This window comes from Lipophrys pholis (assembly GCF_963383615.2).
Source record: "Lipophrys pholis genome assembly, chromosome: 16".
In the NCBI taxonomy this organism is placed as follows: domain Eukaryota; kingdom Metazoa; phylum Chordata; class Actinopteri; order Blenniiformes; family Blenniidae; genus Lipophrys; species Lipophrys pholis.
In genome coordinates this window covers 14,027,725-14,046,895 of record NC_137634.1, presented here as the reverse complement: position 1 = coordinate 14,046,895, position 19,171 = coordinate 14,027,725, and the positions used below count along the sequence as shown (strand labels likewise).

The 19,171-nt window shown below is 40.2% G+C and overlaps 1 protein-coding gene across 1 annotated transcript; it reads left to right on the top strand.

Annotated features, from left to right (window-relative positions):
• The first annotated feature begins 549 nt into the window (after window positions 1-549).
• Window positions 550-19,105, top strand: cfap54 (cilia and flagella associated 54). The gene is made up of 50 exons (XM_080483380.1): window positions 550-648; window positions 809-958; window positions 1,101-1,266; window positions 1,434-1,492; window positions 1,829-1,972; window positions 2,417-2,530; window positions 2,849-2,944; window positions 3,039-3,231; window positions 3,351-3,449; window positions 3,569-3,684; window positions 3,850-3,964; window positions 4,205-4,290; window positions 4,435-4,572; window positions 4,719-4,866; window positions 4,979-5,010; window positions 5,161-5,286; window positions 5,782-5,791; window positions 6,375-6,502; window positions 6,626-6,820; window positions 6,949-7,041; window positions 7,134-7,322; window positions 7,400-7,518; window positions 7,608-7,755; window positions 7,882-8,037; window positions 8,131-8,253; window positions 8,415-8,501; window positions 9,843-9,931; window positions 10,014-10,211; window positions 10,394-10,590; window positions 10,675-10,826; window positions 11,013-11,222; window positions 11,301-11,500; window positions 11,802-11,937; window positions 12,288-12,417; window positions 12,887-13,096; window positions 13,295-13,382; window positions 13,537-13,707; window positions 13,808-13,874; window positions 13,999-14,184; window positions 14,289-14,375; window positions 14,476-14,595; window positions 14,849-14,896; window positions 15,291-15,432; window positions 15,605-15,771; window positions 16,033-16,187; window positions 16,383-16,491; window positions 16,689-16,848; window positions 17,109-17,266; window positions 17,523-17,669; window positions 17,782-19,105. The coding sequence occupies exons 1-50, from the start codon at window positions 613-615 to the stop codon at window positions 17,926-17,928; spliced, it is 6,540 nt and encodes a 2,179-aa protein (XP_080339506.1). The 5' UTR covers window positions 550-612; the 3' UTR covers window positions 17,929-19,105.
• The last annotated feature ends 66 nt before the right edge of the window (window positions 19,106-19,171 follow it).

Below are 19,171 nucleotides of genomic sequence, written 5' to 3'. Positions count from 1 at the left end.
GCTCAAAGTGCTTTTTAAATGGAGTTACCGGCTTCATATTATGGGAATCTTGATAAAAGAAACCCAGTTATTGCAGGTTTCAAACGGGACATGAACTCGTTTATGGCGTTGATGAGACAAATCACTTCAAACAACCAAGATCGCGGCTCTCACGCTAAAGGGTAAGACGTTCAAAAGCCTGTAACACATTACTTAAGTCAAAGTTGGCTTCTCAGTTTTACTCACTGTATTTTTATATAATCCATCAGAAAGTTCCAATGTATGTTACATTAAAAAACAGCAGCATGTTTGATTGATAATTAGCAAAGATAGAAAACAACGTTGTTCTGAACTTTTTATTGCTATGAAGTGTTGCTTGTAATCCCATTACTCTTGTCCTCAATAAATCTGCAAGCAGATTATTAAAACTCGTTTTCTGAGCGTCAGATGAATACATATGTATTGCATGCATAGTCTTACAGTGATTCACCACTTTTTAGTTTTTTTCTGTTTATATAGTCAATTTTAATAATTTGGTATATTTGTTTTTTTTTATTTCAAAGGATTAAAATCCTTGTGGAGATTGGGAGAAAGTACAAACATCGACTGCCTGTCAAGCTATTCCAGGAGCACATGTTGCAGATTGCAGATTTTCTTTATGGATTAAAGGTGAGTGGCAAATGTGATTGTTCAACGTGGTCTATTTTAGAATACCTGCTTTATTCTGCTTTGCAATCTCAACCCAGAATTTGTCCAAAGTGTCTTTTGCATAGCAAATCTTTCCAATTTCCTTTTTCAAATGTCTTCTTTTCCATGTCTTTAATTGCAGTTATTCCAGCTGGCACAGTGGCATGGCTACGGCCTCCATCTGCTGCAGGTCACGTCAGTGAAGATTACGGATATCACAGATGTTGGACACTTTATGGCCAGCTTCTTTCCGGAAGGTTTTGATACAGATCAAGATACCTTTGCTATGAAGGTACTCTCAACTCCGTGTCTGTGTGCTTATATATATATATATTTTTTTTTTGTCTTCTGGAGAAAGTGTTTTTGACATTGCAGCTTTGTGATATTAGTGTATGTGTGTGTGTGTGTGTGTGTGTGTGTGTGTGTGTGTTCAGATACGTGCAATGCTTGGCTGCGCCCTGTGTATTTTTGAGGAAGAGAAGAAGCACAACATCCTGAGCCAGGAGGGACTCAATAAACTTCTTCGTGTGTTGAACTTCATCAGGATCATGATGCAAGCTCTCCAACAAAATGAACTCTTCTCCCACCAATTATACGATGGTATTTTATTGTACAAATCAGTGTTTGTAGATTAATTAAGAAAAAAATGGATAATTTCTATGCTAATTTCAAATTTAGTGAGAAATCCTAACCTGATATTGCTTTGGAGGTTTTTGTCCTTGCTTACTGCTGCACGTCACTTTCTGTTTCATTCTCATTATATCTAGGTTCAGTCCACATTTACTCCATCTGCCGTTACCTGATGACCATGAAGTGCAGCTCACAGGTGCTTTGTTGTAACTTATATTGACAATATTCTTATTTTCAAGTTGTTATAGACTATTTAAATTCCAAGACCTGCTTCATTTCAGCTGTGTTTGCTATGCTTCAAAGAGTACAGGCAAAAAGGTTGAGGTTGCACATCTGATTAAAATACATGACGCTACGAAGTGTTTATTGAAAGTGAGTTGCAAAATTCTGCTTACTCGATTTTTCAAATATTCATTGACCGATTCACGTTCTTCCTGTAGGATTATTATGCTATAAAATGATATGAGATATATTTTCCATATATCTTTCTGTGTCACTATGATACTTTGTCACTTTTTATAATCCCATGCAGGCACTCGAGTACCTCCTGTGGGCAAGCATCAGTGTAGAGATGTCCATTCCTCTGATGACTACAAAGTATCTGCCACTGATGGTCACGCTTTACTGTGCCGTCTGCCACTGTTACTATGACAACCAAGCCGCGGTGCAGGCAGAGGTGAAAGACATCTGAAAGTAGACACCCACCAACACACAGTGATCAAAATAGGCCATTCACAGGCCGAACTAATGAGCCACAACTGCGACATGTTGCAGATCAGTTGGTTTCCTCTTATCCAGCGGGTTGCAGTCTGCTTTGACCAACATTAATGAGGATCATGCATGTGTACTTGCAATGAAATTGATCACTTTGTTGCATTAACATGTATTTCTTTCAAACACACATTGAAAAGATTATTCCTAATGCGTGGCTTGTTCATTGTTAGATTTATTCCTTGTGTATAGACTGTATTCATATTATCGTTTGGCATTCCTTTCATAAATACAGACAAAAAACTGAAGGTGATTTGTTTGAAAAGTCTGACTCCTTAAATTTTGCTTTATGTGTGTGCGTGTGCGTGTGCGTGTGCGTGTGCGTGTGCGTGTGTACATATGCTTTCAGGAATTTGCCAGAAGAGCCTTAGGAAAAATCAACATGCTTGCGAAGCTGGATGAGCAGAGTAAAGTTTCAGCCACCAGAGAGACTCAGAGAGCTTTTAAAGAAGCTTCTATCAAGGCAGGGGCTTTGCTTATGGATGTTTCTTTTGAATACAGTTAGAGTGTTAAAACATGTGAGAGATAATTAACTGTCATGATGATCCGTGTATTTCTCCATCAACAGGATACATAGAACATTTATTTCATGGAATTGTAAAAAAAAAAAAAAACATTTAATTGGGGCTCTGCTTTAACATATTCTACAGCATATTCACTGATTCACGGATAATTGCCGCTCTACTCAGTATAATCACTTCTGAAACTATATGAATATTTCTGTGATTAATGTTATTAGTTATCGTAATAATAGCGCTGCTGTTTTTGTTCTTTTTTTCAGCTGGGGGCCATGATATTTAAGCGGGCAGTGTTTGAAGGCAGAAAGAGACCCAAGTTCTCATTCAAAACCAAAACCACCTTAAAAGATATATCAAGTGTAAGATTTATAGTTTATTGTTAATATCAACCTACAAGTCTGCTTCTGTTTGAATAGACAGTCAAATGATTCTCTTTTTTTGTACATATTACAGGGGCCCTGGCCTCGGACCCAGACAGAGCGCATGCTGTCAGAACTGTTTGACTGCAGAGCAGGACAGTTTTTGGCCATTTTGGAAGCACTTCAGAACAGCAACGCTCGTCCACTTCAGGTGAAGGTGCCAGATGACCTGAATCTGCAGGAGGTGATCGTTGAGCTCCAGTCTGCTGCCATCTCCATACTGTCAGGTCAGCAAAACAAACACTGCAAAAAAACATGCCGGTGCTACAGATTCTTCATATGTCATGAAAGGCATTTAAAAAAGAGAATTTCTTTGCCTCATCTTATTGGCATTCTGTGCGTCAAGGAGTTGCAAGTAGTGGAGAGCAAAGACGTGACGACCGCCGATGCCTGTCTCCTATTGTACTGACACCAACTTCAGATCTCATTGATCAGGCGATCGAAGGCGAGTCACAGTTTCTTTGTCCTTTTTCTTTCACATCACAGTCATGTTGAGGCCTTATGCTGGATGGCCTTTGTTTGTGTGATTAAAAATCAATGTGAGGTGACTGGATGCGTTAGCAGGTGAAGACGCCGTGCCCATCATGTCTGCGGTGAGATTCGTCAAGCTGCTGTTTCAGTACAAGCGACCAGACTCATTCGTCACTGAGCTTGTCAGAGAGATGCTTCACATTTTGTCTGTGAGTTTCACGCAGTCTATTGCCATTGGAAATGCTTTGAAAACAGCAAACATGAAAAGGACTACTGGTCGTTTCAGTCATTTTTCAATAAGTTCTAATTGCGTTGTTGATTTTTATGAACATATTCTATGTGTGTGGGAGCTGATTTGTGTGTCTTGCTGTCAGGGTGTCGAAGGTCACTCGTTCAGGAAGGCAGAGCAGGAGCTTGCGTTGCTCGACAGGTTTAACTTGGTCCTGTCTTCCCAGAGGCGCCCAACTAGAGAGGACAGCAAGACCTCTGGTATTGAAAACTAACCCTAACCCTGATATCATTTACTCACTTAAAGTTCATATGAATAACCAAATGTAGAAAGTTGATGGAAACTGAATATAACTGTATCGCCCATTGACTATCTTTAGACTTTTTATGTTGTGTTTGTGTGGATATTGAAATGGTTACAGGCCTTATTCATCCAAACACTGTAAATGTAATTTAAAGCCATTGATGTTGTAAGCATATCTTTCTTGATGCTTCCATCAGACAGGCGCAAGTCTTCACTGTCCTTAGGCAATGAGCTCATTGGTCTGGTACACACCCTGCACAAGTCTGCCTGTGGCTCTGTTCCTGTAAGTCTGAAGGTTTTGTGTCAATCTGTAATGTGCAAGATATAGTTTTTGATTAAACTAAGTCATAACAAGAGCTAAGAAGAAGACTTTTTCAGTGTGTGCATTTGTTGTATATACTGCATGTCTGTGTTTGTGTATTTGTAGGACGAGCAGGTGGACGGAGACCTTGTTTTGGATGTTGTAGTTTATATGTGGCGTAAAGTGAAGGAGGTGATACAGAGGAATCAACTTTACACCACGGAGTGTACACACCACTTACAGTCCATTGGCAGTTATGATGAGGTATATATTTATTAAATGGTCAACACTGCTACAAGTTTAGTCACTTTTGTCAATCACACTTGGCATATTAACTTGGGTCCATTAATGTAATTTGAGGCTAAATTGTTACAGGAGTTTGACAGTTTTTGACATAATCTTTCTTGCAGTTGGTGTTGTGTCTGTCGATGCTATGCAAGGTGGCGTTGGCCTGCGACCTGGCAGTAGTTGACTGTGTGATGACGTTCGAGATGACCTCAGCGTTGAGGATTCTGTTAGATAGTGCACCTGAACATTTCACTGAAGCACAGCAGTCAGGTGAGACATTATTCCCTTAACATTTGTTAATTCAGTTTGTTTGAACACAAAACAGACCCTGTTTTCTAAACCACGCCTATGACAGCAGTCTTGTTTATAATTTGATTTCTAGAGGGCAGTGTCCAAAACCCTGCTGATGCCAAGGTGAGCCATTGTTCTCTTCTTGAGGTATGTGACTGGGTTGATTGTGTTGGCATTACTCCAAATAAATTCTCAGTGAGGCCAAAGCACATTACGTACATTTAGTGTCAGTGTGCTAAACTGTGCCTTTGTTTTGTTTGGGTGTCCCCTCAGTGCTCAGCCGTAGAGCTGCTTCAGAAGATACGTGAGGTAGCGGAGAGGGGTCGAGAGACTGTGAGATGGGATATGCTGCAGCCACCTCAGGATTGCTCAGCAGTCACAGATTTTGCCTACATGCAGGTATGCAGTTAACCTGCTTTGCATGCAAAATATTAGTAAAAGTCTTTTAAGGTAGGCAATACTTCGAAACAGGATCTCGGGACAAAAATGCCTGATGGAAATTCAGTTTCTCCTGGTTATTTATCTGTCCATCTGTCCATAGTTTTTATTTTTCATTCGATGAAGACATTTCATGATGGTGAAATGTCTGTGTTTTGAGATTAATAAAGTCTGTCTTATATGATCCAAGATAAGTAATCAGGAATCCTCTTCTTCCTATAGAAATGGAATCTTCTTTCTCCATCAACTACTTCAGCATTGTCCTCATCATTATCCGAAAAGGAAAATAAAACAAATGAGATTAGTCTGACGGAAAAAGACAAGATGGAAACGAAAATCGAAGCAGATTTTAAGGATTCTCAACAAAGTCATTCCACATGTATGTACCTGCTGGCCAAAGATCTGCATCTGGAACTTGACCTGATTTACCATAAGGCTTCCCTGTTGCTGCTGCAGCTAAATTCAGGTCAGAGTCTCCATGATACTAACAAGTTAGCCTAATGTTGTTTTTGATACAGATGTGTTAAATTAGTAAAACAGGTCCTTGAGGTAATATAAAGCCAATTAGCATACTGTCTGTATATCATTTAGAATCCCAAATTCAGTTAATTTTTTTATGAAGAATAAAAGCAGAAAAGGTCATACAACTGCACAAAAATGACTCCAATCGATGTGTCATTGAGTTTATTTCAAGGTGAAAATGATGAAGTCAACGCTTGGTTGTCCATTTCGGCTCTAAAACATGCAGGTTTGATATTGCTAGTTTTGTCCCCCAGGGGTCAGTATTGGGACCTAAACCTTTTATATTGTACATGAATTATGGTTGAAAGGTCTTTGAGGTATTTACCTTTGTACCCTTTTAAATAGAGTTACATTTTTTCCTGTACTGGAGACAATATCAAAGGATGTTTGAGATCAGAATTATTATTATTTTCTTTTTTATATTTCACATCTAATTATCTACATAAACTGAAAACAGCAAGAATGACTTTGAATATTTGGTTTGTTTGAATATATTCCAAGTGTTATTTATTTATTTGTTGGTTCAGTTTCTGAGGTTGAAATGTTGGACCGAATCAAAAACAACAAGCTGTCCAGAGCACTTTTCTTGATCCAGAAGGCCTCGCTTGTCTACAAAGACCCATCTGATCGCAGCAAAACAACTAATCTGCTACAGGTTTCACAAGCACATTCACTCATCAAATGCCTATGTATCCATCTACAATCTCAGTTGTGCTTTTGACATGTGATGAATTGAGCATTTGGGAACTGCGACTCGTTTGTTCATGTCCCCTGAAAGGAGGCCTCCACCTTGATTGAAAAAGCGGGCGTAGCGGAGAGAAAAGTGTACACGTCCACTTGTCACACGCCATCTGAAAGACGGAGTGAAAAGAAAACTGAGGGAGCAGAAAATCCTCCACCTCCCCCGATCCTACTCTCACGCACTTATCACTCTTTCACCTTTCTTCCTGCACCTTACAACTTGGAGGAACAAGTGAGATGTGTTTTTTTTTTTTTTTTTCTTCATTGTTATTACGACATTAACTTCCTTTTTTCTGACAATGAGCAAATAGTCTCCACAACATCAATTACTTTCTTTTACTGTGTCATTTTTTGTTTTAGGTGTGCTGGTACCAGCTTTCTGGTCGAGTAGCTGAGGGTATTATGAGAAAGGTTCACCTTGGCGATTGCAACCTGCCAGGAACTGGAATTATGGTAATTTATTTCTACGTACTGTAAACTATCAGGGCCAGTTAGACATATTGTTTGCCTGTGTATATCCTATAAGATTTGACCTTGTTTTTCAGGTACCGACTATATCTGGTGAGTGTGTCCTGAAGGTGGAGGGCCTGGAACCCAACCAGAAGTATGTGTTTGCTGTTGCAGCCTACAACAGCGAGGGCAAGCTACTGGGCAACACTATAGGTGGGACCACATTACCAGTGCTGGCCTCCGTCCCGGTGTCATTGCTCTCCTCATGGGCTCATTTGGCTCAGGTACAAAACACACTAGGCTAAACAAGCACTAGACAAACGGGGTAAGATTCCTACTCTGGCTTTACTCTTCCTTTCAGGTGGCATTTCGAACAGAGCAGTTTGCCATCGCGAAAAGAGCCTGCAGGGAACTGTGGATCCACTATACCGACACTGACTCTGAAGCCAACAGCCCAGAGGATGGATTTGCTACCACGCGGTGAGGAGGGACACACAAACACTGCAAAGATAATTCGAGTTTTCCATTTGGTTTGAAATGTACAGATAACTCTCTTCTCTTTCCCGTAGACTCCATAAACAAACACTACATTGCTCCTCTCCTCACCTGTGCCAGTTGTTCCTCTCATCCATCTTTATTGAAACTGAGATCAACATTCAGCAGGGATCACTGTATTGTAACTCATTCAGTGAAAATGGACCAGTTATCTGGGAGCAGGTCAAAGATTCTGTGAAATAACGAGATTGGCTTGTGAAAATAAGTTTAATGTTATTTTGCTTGACATTAGATGAATACAAGTTGTATTTATTTGTATAAATCGTCTGTAATTATTTGTGTATACAGGAAGCCAGACTGGCTGAATGTGAGCGAATGCTCGTCGCCATGGATTTGGCAATGTGTTTGAATGATGGTGGCGCAGCTTTACAAGCCGCTGTCGGCTGTTACGGCCTCCTGACACCTCTAATCTTCCATCAGATCATTTACCGGCCAGTGGTTCAAGTGTGTACAAATCTCATCCATATGTGTTTTGACAAACAGCGTGACACAAATGATGCACACAGTAAATGGCGTGTGTTTGGTTCTGATATTCAGGTGCTGAAAAAATGCTTGGTGGTTTTGGAAGAGAATTCGGGTCTGCTCAAACAAAAATGGATCGGAAACACCACAGAATCCATCATGCAAATGATAGCCTGCATTACTTACTACCTATCAAAGGTATATATGGTTGAAGAGATGTAGTTTATGCATTTGCTACTAGTTATTATTTTTGTGGAAGGCCCATGAGTAATTTCACACCATATGTCAGAATCTGAAAAAAACATATTTAGTTTTTATGTCTTAATTACCAACGATAACCATTCTGTACTTCCTGACAGGCTTTGCGGATACTACGGGAGCCTGAGGTAGCAGCTGCGGTGATGGACTGTGGCCGCAGGCTGCTGCAGGAAGTCTATGAGACCCAGGTGCAAATCAACACAACAATACAGCTCCTAAGGATGTACAGTGTGACACATCTGAAAAGTTGATATCTATTCCATAACTTATTTTAACTTCTCAATTACTGAATTAAGGGCCACATAGCGGTTATTGGATTAGTGGAGTGCAACAAATCTGAAATCACAACATGATATTACTATAGATAGCTAAATATGTGATAGTCATAGCCCCTTACAACTTTAATGCTCTCAACGTGTGTGTGTGTGTGTGTGTGTGTGTGTGTGTGTGTGTGTGTGTGTGTGTGTGTGTGTGTGTGTGTGTGTGTGGGTGTGTGTGCGTGTGTGTGTGTGTGTTGTAAGAGAGTATCTAAGGGTGTTTTTAAGGGTGACACAAAGATAGGTGTTCAGCTGGTGGCACTGCATATGATGGACAAAAAGGGAATTTCACCTGAAGCTGTTCCCACCGCAGAGGCTGGTAAGTTTGGTTTGACTTAAAACTGCAGTTGTTGATGACATAAATGTTTATATTTGAAAAAAAAACCATTTGACAGTGTAGTGATCTTATAATTTCCAAAGAATAGAAAAGTCACCTGCAAGAAGCTGAGAGTGAAGAACACAATGCAGGATTGTTTTCATGTTTATTGTTTTCCATACTACAATTCTCCCATTGACATATATCACACTGTTTTATTAATATTTGTCAAGCAAAATAGCCTTCATACTGAAAAAAAAAAAAAAAGTCTTTATTTCTTCAGAAATTTCCAGGCCACTGACTGGCTGTGAGGATCTCTCCTTGCTGTATGAGCTGATCTCCATTAGCACATTAAACGACGCCTATCAAGACGGTGAATGGCACATCTTTACGAAAAACAATAACAGATGAAAATAATAGATTATTGTTGTTCATTCATATGTGTGTGTGTGTTCGTGCGTGTGTGTGTGTGTGTGTGTGTGTGTGTGTGTGTGTGTGTGTATTCTTGACAGTAATGACGCTCAAACACGCGTCATGTTTTGCTGAGTTATCTGCACTACTACTCCAAAGAGCGCTGGAAGAAGGTCATCAAGATCTTGTGTTAGATTGGGGGAAAACCATAATCCAAATTCTTTCCACGTGAGATTTTGCAAATTTGAAAAATACATCATTAAAAATGTCAACTTAATTTACTTAATCGTGGAATTTATGAGTCTAATTTATTTCATAGTTCAAAGAAACATGTGGAGGGAAGCAACCAGACAAATCGAAGGAATGTCGTTCAGGCTTCAAAAGGAAATGATGCACCCCAGGTGAAAATACAAATATGCAAAAGTTACAATGCTTGCTACTTAATCACAATAGAAAACACATAAATCATGTTGTTTTTCGCCTAGCGGAACAAGGACTCATCAACTGATGAATTAAGAAAGAGACTAAAGCAGATGATGCCACATGGCATGTTGAAGAAAGTGAAAACGAACAGGTACAGTATGTCTGCCGGTGCCTGTCTGTTTATCTGTGAGATGACATGAACACGTAACCTGGACGTCTTTCTGTGTGCGTAGGGAGGTGCACCTCGTGGAGAAACTCCTCAACACGATGTCTTTTGCAGTGCAACGCAACAAAAATCAGCTTCAGCGGAGGAGGCTGTGTCGTGAGCAAAGTGTGTGGAGATCACATGTGAACTACGTGATGGCTCAGGCACATTTAGCACTTCTTTACCAAGGCCTGGAGAAGTCGCACGGAGGAGCCCCGCAGCACAGGTCTACACTTGATGCCAGTTACATTAAATGTTGAAATGACGATACGTTTTGTTACTTCTAGTCTCTGGTGTGACATACCGTAGTTTTAGTGAATATTCCCATTAATGTAGATCGCTGAACATGGTATATTCAGTGTGTGTATATACACCTTTAATCTGATTTACTGTTTTTGCTTTGCTCAGGTACAGCCAGTTAAACCCTTTGTACTTTTCTCTGGCCTATTCTGGCTTCATGATACAGAGAAACTCACTGGAATGGCAATCTTCTGAATATGCAAATGTTTTTGAGAGACCCTCCTCTCACTCTGGTACACTGAATGATGAAATGCGTGTTCACAAGAACAAAAAGAAGGACAAGAAAGATGGAATTATCAAGGAAGGTAGAGGAAGCAATGTGTAAACTTTCTTAACGCTCACATAAAGAGGTGGCCGTCTTTCATAATTTCTCTGAACCTCCCGTCCAGATGTCCATCGTGATGATTCTGTCAAGGAGGAGAGTAGTGACAGTGACGAAGGTTTCACTAAACCTGTGGAACAGCAGGTTGAGACACAGGAACAAACTGTTGCTTTTCTGGATTCACTCAACAAAGTTGCTTTACATCTTCGGAGAGCCATGGTATTGTTCATGCATGCACACACTAAGCATAGCACGACTTTCGGATAGAAACCACAACAAAGTGGTGCTATTATCTTATTCAGCTGCATGTTTTACAATATGTTCTGTATGTGATTTCCCCATATTATATTTTGTACATACGATACACAATTATGCATGCCGAGATGATTTTTCCATTCATTCCAGGTGCTGGCGCATCGTAGCAGCCATTGGACCACTCTGCAGTTGGTTTGTCAGACGATGTGGGACCAAAACTCCACAATGACTCTCCTTGTGCAGAGGACATCTGAGCTTGAGAGTCCCCCTCCTGTCACTGCAGATGAGCTCCACGGTGTCTTCACCCCACTGCTCGTGCTGGCGACTGATCTCATCATGGACATGCTGAACAAGCTCGGGGTTTGCGAAACTCACCGGTATTTATACACACGTTGATTCACCCAGTAAACCTTGCATCTTCTTATTTACTCCGACTAGCTCTGGAGCTTATATGACAGGGAACTGACCGAGGAGGAACTAGAGACTAATCTACACTTCTCAGCACCACTGCAAGACCACATACAAGTGGATCCGCGTTGGGTTCGGACCTTGGTTTTGCACACCCTGGAGAAGCTCCATGACAGTGGCAAGTGGGAAACCCTGGCCCATTTTGCCTTATTGTTCAACTCATATACACGGTGAGTAATACAGTTTCAATTACGGAAACACCAACAACTGACAGGAAGGAGTTATTATCACAAGGATTCTAAGGGGAGCTTCTTAATATTCAGACTTAAAAAGATGTAAATTGTAAAGGGCTTTACTTCTTTTTATATATATATATATATATATATATATATATATATATATATATATATATATATATATATATACCGTATATATATATATATATATATATATATATATATATATATATATATATACCGTATATATATATATATATATATATTTCTGTAACCATTGGTACATGTGTTCCAGAGAACGTTACGCCATGATGGTAATCCCTCTGCTCCTTGATGCTCAGAGGCGGTTGCTTGAAAGAATAAGTTCTTTTGAAGGACCTGCTGTCCCACAGCCACACCACGTCAAGACACATGAGATCACTGGCATTAAGGTAGTGACATCATACATGTATACCTACACACCGAATTGCATTGTGACAAGACATCGTACCCAGTAAATGTCAAACTCTGACCAAGTATGCTTTGTCCAGCTTTAAATGAAATTATTGTTGTGTTCACTGAAATAGGGAAACCTTTTGATGAGCAATATATAACACTTTATTTATCGATAGCAAAATGGAATATGATCTTGAAATAAATCAGCATAATAAATGATTGCTTTACAAAACAGCGATTTGTCATTTACATAATTATGTTCTTGTTCTCTCTTTTTTATTCCATAAAATAAATTTTTGAGGGGGTAAAATTGACTTCTACAAACTAAAATGTCTCTGTGTTCCAGGTAACTTGCAGAAGCTATGCAGACTGTGGGCTGCTCAGTGGGTGGAAAGCTCACTCTGCACAGAAACAGGCCAATTGCAAAAAAGTGTCATTCAGACACATCACTCCTCAGCAAGCGGCTGAATTTAAAGGTTTGCGCCGGTAATCACATCATTACTGACTTTGAGCAGAGCTGTAATATGTGTATTTTTTTTTAATGGATGAAATCTATGTTTTGTGTCAAAGATGCTGAGATAAGGCTCTCCATGTTTAATGTTCGTGTTCCTCTGGATGTGGGCGACACGCTAAGATGCTACAATGAAGCCCTTGAGAAAAAACCACATTGTCTTCAGGTGCTGCAGTATCCTCGCTCATTGCTGGCGCTGCTTCTGGCACACACACAGCCCTGTGAGTTTAATACTACACCAACACACACACACACACACACACACACACACACACACACACACACACACACACACACACACACACACACACACACACACACACACACACACACACACACACACACACACACACACACACACACACACACACACAAACTCAACTCACTCACTATTCCAAACTCATATTGTTTGTGTTCTTTCCATTTCTCTGAAGGCTTTGTGACACAGTTCCAGCACTGTGAGAGCAGAGGGCTCAGCCAATCAGCAAGCCGGGTGGATTTCTCTCCAGTGGTTAATCGCACACCAAACTTCCAAAGTTGTGATCTGACAGAAGAGGACTTCAGTACTCCAAATGCAATCCACGCCCTCTCAGTTAGTCCTGACCACATGCCAACTGTCCTTGCTGTGTACTCCGAAGCAATAAGTAAGCGTGCAAAGTACTTACAGATTACAAACAAATACTTTCAGCCACTCATTATATGAAGCAGCAAAGTATTGACATTTTCAATGTTTAGGTACTTTTACAGCAAGTAGGAGGGAGCAAAGTGAGGAGAACAATATAGTTATGTGTTGGGCTCAGAGATCTCACTGGTCTTCCCATTTTTGTTCATCTTTTCATCAGAATATCTCCATACGAACAATCATGAATGCCTGAGAGTTCAGGCACTGCATGAAATGGGAAACCTCCATTTCTACAACGGAAACACACGGTCAGTAATCTCTGTCGTGTGTGTGTCTGTGTGTGTATGTGTTCTGGAGCAAACCTTTTTCTATTTTGTCCATTTCCTTAATGAAAATTGAGCTTGTGATATTTTTTCTTTCATTCTTAAAACATGTCTATTCTTGCTTTTTCTTCAACTGCAGGGCAGCCCACTCCAGCTGGAGTAAAGCCGTAGACGGTGCCCTACACTGCCCTGGAGTCGTAGACAAATGGGATGGCGTGTCCTATGGGAGTGGCTCCACGCAACAAACTCTAAGACAAGCTGGCATTTGGGGATGTCTGCAAGCGGCTGTCCTCACTGCCAAAATAGCACAGTAGGTTACACTGAGAGGTGTTATTGACTTCATGAACCTTTTCTCTCTGTATTGGCCCTCACAACCAACCTGATACTGAAGGATGTATTTTCATCTTCAGGTATATCTTAACTTTTGATGTCAGTCAGCGGACCACATGTTGCCTCCTCTCTGCTTACCTCTTTAAGGTAATTTTTTCCAGGATATTGCTAATCTCCCTGATGGTGGTGATTTCTGCTTTTGAATGGGCAGCTTTGTGCTTTTTGGTGCTTGGTTTCTAATAAAGTGTGTATTTCTCACCAACTTCTTTAGTGTGTGCTGAGTTGCTCTATGGCTCAACCCCAGACCGACCTCCAGTATGCTTCACACAGCATTGTCAACGAACTGTTCCCTGGCACTGATCTTTTCTCAGAACGCCACGGAAATCACGTCAGCGCCCCTGTCACAAGCCTGAGTTTCATTTCCCACTGGCTGTTCACCAAAGGCTACTACATCACGGTACATAAATAAACACTGTCAGTCTGCAATTGAAATGTTTCATGATAAATACTTTGTTTTGATTTTTTTTTGGTGTGTGTGTGTGTGTGTGTTCGTAAATTTAGGTGCTGCCTGTAATCGTTCTTCACCAGTACTTTGTTGAGAATGTGTGCAGAGATGTTCAACGCACTGGTGACTGCAAAATATTGAAGGTCAGAAAATGTCTTCTGCCACATTATGTGTACATTTTCATTCATATATTGTGTTTTTTTGATTTATTTTTTTTTAATCCGAGTTGGATGTTTCCTACAGATATGTGTCCTGACTCAACTGTGTCTGTTCACTGAGGCTGTGAAGGAGACGTGTCAGCTCATACAAGGAGTCAGTGTCCTTTGGCATGATGGACACTACATTGCTCGAGCTAGTCTCAAAGTATGAAGCATACCTTTTCACCTTTCTCTGTCCTGGTACCATAAAGTCTTTCAAATAAGAAGATTTCAGTATCGTGGGATTATTATTATTATTATTATAATATGTATTAGGATTCCCTTTTGTTACATCTGATTTGTTGAAAAGAGAATGTAGTGGCTCACTTTCAGTCAGGTGTTTATAATGTACCATGATTGTTAACACGAGTTTTCATACATTTGAGACCATGATATTAATTCCAGTGCTTATTTTACAGCCCGTGAAGACGTTCTACAGTGACAAGCCTCTTTCAGACAACGTGGAGGTATCTCTTTTATAATGGCGTGTGTGTGTGTGTGTGTGTGTGTGTGTGTGTGATGAAGATATCAGGATTTCCATGTAAATTAAAATGTTTGAAATGAATAAAATCACAGAAGTCATTTTAAAGACTCTAAAATAGCTATAATGTATTACTATAAATAATGTGGTCATTTATTCCTGGTAAGGGTTAGACTTACTTGCTCACATAAATGGACAGACACACAGATACACTAACACAACCTTCCAACTTTACAAATAAAGCAACGTATATTTTTATTTCTGTCTTCGCGGTGCTTTTTGAGTCATACGTTTGCCCCACTTGGTAGATGCTAAATATCTTACTTACTCCAACTACTTTTTGTCTGTATAATCTGCTTATATGTGCTCTTTGTTGTCAGGCTTTGAAGGAGCTTGTGAACAGTGACTTTTCCGCAGAGGTTCGCACGTTGTATGGACCCACACTGTGTGTTAGATTGAACCTTGCTCGTGCTCAGCTTGTCCTGGCACTTGCTAACTCTGAATGTGGCAGTGCTGTGCCAGGTCTGTAACTGAGAGTTTTTTTTATTTATCATTTTGGTTTTTAAGTTTGGATCACTTGACTGTGTTTTAAACTAAGCATTTTGGAATATTCATATACACATGAAACGTACATAATGTGTTGTTCACAGTGGAAAAAACTGTATTTCACTCACTTTATGGAAATGTCTTTTAGCTTCTGCTGAGGATCAAACTTCTGCCAGCCCACAGTTTGGTTTGGCGACCTCACAACAGCAAAAACAGGACACCAAGGACATTGAAAGCTCCGGCCAGAAGACAGAGGAGCAAAACATTGTCACTGCTGCCTCTGAGAAGCAGAAACACAGTCTGGAGAGCATTAAGGTAAAAGCTACACAACATTTAGGATGTTTTTTTTATTTTATTTTTGATATCCTGTTTCAAACAATGAAAGAGGAAGGACTAATCTAACTTTCACATTAGAAATGTTGGAGTTTACCACAACAAAATCAAAGTCACTGCCAAATATTCTTTTGAAGTGTATTCTGGGGCAGAGCTGGAGACCTTTTCTTCCTGGCACATTGTAATTTCTTTGGAGTAAATAATTTGACATGTTTGTCCTGTTTGTCTTGTCCTCTGTTGCAGTTGTTCTTGCTCGAAGGAGTGTCCTCTTTGTTGCACTCTGTCTCGCAGCAACTCACATCTCATTTCTGTAGTGAAATGGAAAACCTGGAACTGACAATAGAATTGAATCTTCTAAAGGCCAAACTCCACCTGCAGCGAGGACACCCCGTACTGAGGTAATATGGCCTTACGCATGTACTCTGTATGCACGTGTTCATATGAGTTGGTTACTTCTATTTAAGGAGTATTTGCACAGATTTAAATTTGAAATGTCTTGTACACAGTTTGATTCTGTATGAACCAAGTCTTTCACAATACAACGTGCCGGTATAACACTTGCTCATGTGCACACATTGTATTTGTAATTTCAGTACTGAGGTAGCAGTTTCATCTTTGGAGCTGCTGCAGACATCACGATTACTTGATGAAAGATCCGTATCTGGACTGAAACATGCCAATGATTCTTCAGGTGCCCACAATGTAAGTGCATAGCATAATTATATTACTTTCTTACAGTCAAGATGAATCCAGTAAATAGTTAAATAGTTCAAAAGTCAAATACCAAACTAAAAGAACCTGCAATCAGTGAAAATCTACTTTTTGTTTTCCACCTTCCCTACATTACAGTTTCTTTTGTGTTTATTTGACATTTATATGTGTTGTATCATGTTTTGAAGGATGATGAAGACTTTAGTGTGTCAGAAAACCTCCAAGTAGACTGTCCGAGAGCAGTTGAGGCGAGTGAGCGAGTCGGAGCATCTCTGTGGCTGCGTTGTCGTTTGGCTTTGTTCCACGGCCTGACTGCCTCCGCCCCAGGCAATACTGCTCCGTTACCAGGTATGGTTGGGTTTTTCTATTTTTTTTATCAGATAAATTTTTTCTTTTCCCAAGGTGTTTGTGTTATGTTGATATGTAAGTATCTGCTTATTATCACAAGAGTTACAAACAACAAAATAAATGACTTTTTTTTTCTACTACCCAAAACTAGTACTACAAGGCTACAATATGGGTTTTACTTGTGTTTGCTCATAAGAAAATAAAGCTGCATCGGAGTATTTAATATAAAGTGTGTGCATGTCTTGTCATTGTCTTCTTAGATAGAAACCATAATGACGAGGCGGCTCTGGTGTTACATGAGGGTATAGAAGAGTGCACACTGTGGGGAGACCACGATACTCAAGCCCTACTGATGGTCGAAGGTGCTGAGCTGGAAGCAAAGAGAGGAAGAAATGAGGGGAGCATGGCAATGCTGCAGGTACCAACAGAAACGCCTTTTGTCTATAGATTTACAACAGTGAAACTTTGTACATGTTTTAAAGTAAGAAAATTGGTCACGTCAAAAAAACAATAGAGGAAAACAATGTATTTATCCCACAGGAAGTTATATGACTGACACAACATTTTTTGGATGTGTTCAGCAAGCTATATGTCACGTGTGTGTGTGTGTGTGTGTGTGTGTGTGTGTGTGTGTGTGTGTGTGTGTGTGTGTGTGTGTGTGTGTGTATGCGTAGAAAGCAGTGAGCATGCTCTCCGGAAGAACACATATGCCACCAGGATCCATTGTGACTTTAGCTCGAGCTACTTTGCTCCTCAGTGACCTGCGAGGCGTACAGAGCACCACGCTTCTGCAGCTCACGCAAAGGCTTCTGAAAAACCAGGTACCCAGACAGAAACATTCATTCACGCCCACAATATACACCTGCACTTTTTCTGAGATGAGGCAAAGACCTCAAAAATACACTTTTAATGTTCTTTCTCATTTTCTTTCAGCTGTCTGTCTTTGGTCAGACCGTCACACTAGTTGATGGGAAGATGTGTGTCTCTCCCCCTGGACCAAATAACATCTACCTTCCTTATTTACACTTGCTAAACCAGACCACTCTGCGAATCGGTACGGTCACAGTAGCAGCTTTGTAAGGCAACACTGATAGTCCAGTGACTGACCCGTCATCACCATCCACTTCAAGGCAGAGTTCTCTTCAGCGCAAATAGCCTCAGAAATCTTCTCAAGCTTTTTCCTCAGCAGGGAACTCAAGCCCGACTCACCCAGAATGACTGAGAAGATGTTTCACTGCTCCGTCCCAGTCAAACATTCATATTAGGAGACACTTGTGTGTGAGTGCAGACGATGTTTTAGAGAGATTCAGATTGTGGTGGCCATCACTATGCAGGGACACATGTAATCATCTTTATACACTATATCACATAGCGCTGCATGTGGATAACATTGTTGAAAATGTTCTATTGTTCCTTGATTCAACTCTGTACTTTGATAATAAAATATTGCTTAGTTGCAAAACACTTTGGGAATAGACAGGTCACAGTCTTTTCATGTCTTTTCTTTTCTTTAAGTAATCATTTTAAAACATGTTGTGTTAAAAAGGAAGTAACTGACTTTGCAAACAAGCTTGAATGATCTGAGTTCAGTGGTATGAGAAATCCATGCATCCATCTCTATAACACTTTATCATAGCAGGTGTTGCAGGGCGCTGGAGCCAATCCCAGTTTACGGTGGGTGAGAGGAGGGCAGAGCGCCAGCCCATCACAGGACAAACACACTTACACTCGTGCCTGGGGGAAATCAACAATTAACCTCCCATGCATGTTTTTAGACGGTGGGGAGGAAACTCGTGTACCTCGAGGACCAACCCTCCCACCCCACCACCCCCCAAAAAACACACATATGGGAGAACATGCAAATTCCACACAGAAAAGCCCAAACAGTACTTCGCTGTGAGGCGAAAATGTATTTCAGTTGTCAAATTCATCTAACAAGTGGCACTCAAAACTAACAGTATGAGGTGGGTTACTTGTTTCTTTGATTGTTGTCTTGTTTTGGTTTTTTTGTTACTATTTATATAGTGATAAGCTCGAATAGAATGACACACTTTGATTTGAATTTCTTTACATATCAAAACATTGGAATTAAGAACAATATAGATCAGTCTTTTGACACAGATCAGCCTTTTAAATAATCTATAACAATCTGAGAAAAGACATATTATATAACGCGATTAACTGATTAGGTTGTAATTTCGATTTAGTGTCAGTATAATACTGGTATTTGATCAGAAAATAAACCGGACGCACTGCAAATGACTGGTTTAATTCCTGTGTGTTAAGTCAATTCATGAGACTTTATTTGTGTTAACTCTTCGAC

Bases quoted from the DNA above. Each gene is read 5' to 3' on its own strand.
- cfap54 (XM_080483380.1), top strand. From the start codon at position 613: ATGTTGCAGATTGCAGATTTTCTTTATGGATTAAAG. The intron at 649-808 runs GTGAGTGGCAAA...CTTTAATTGCAG, and splicing joins ATTTTCTTTATGGATTAAAG to TTATTCCAGCTGGCACAGTG. The intron at 2,945-3,038 runs GTAAGATTTATA...TACATATTACAG, and splicing joins CCTTAAAAGATATATCAAGT to GGGCCCTGGCCTCGGACCCA.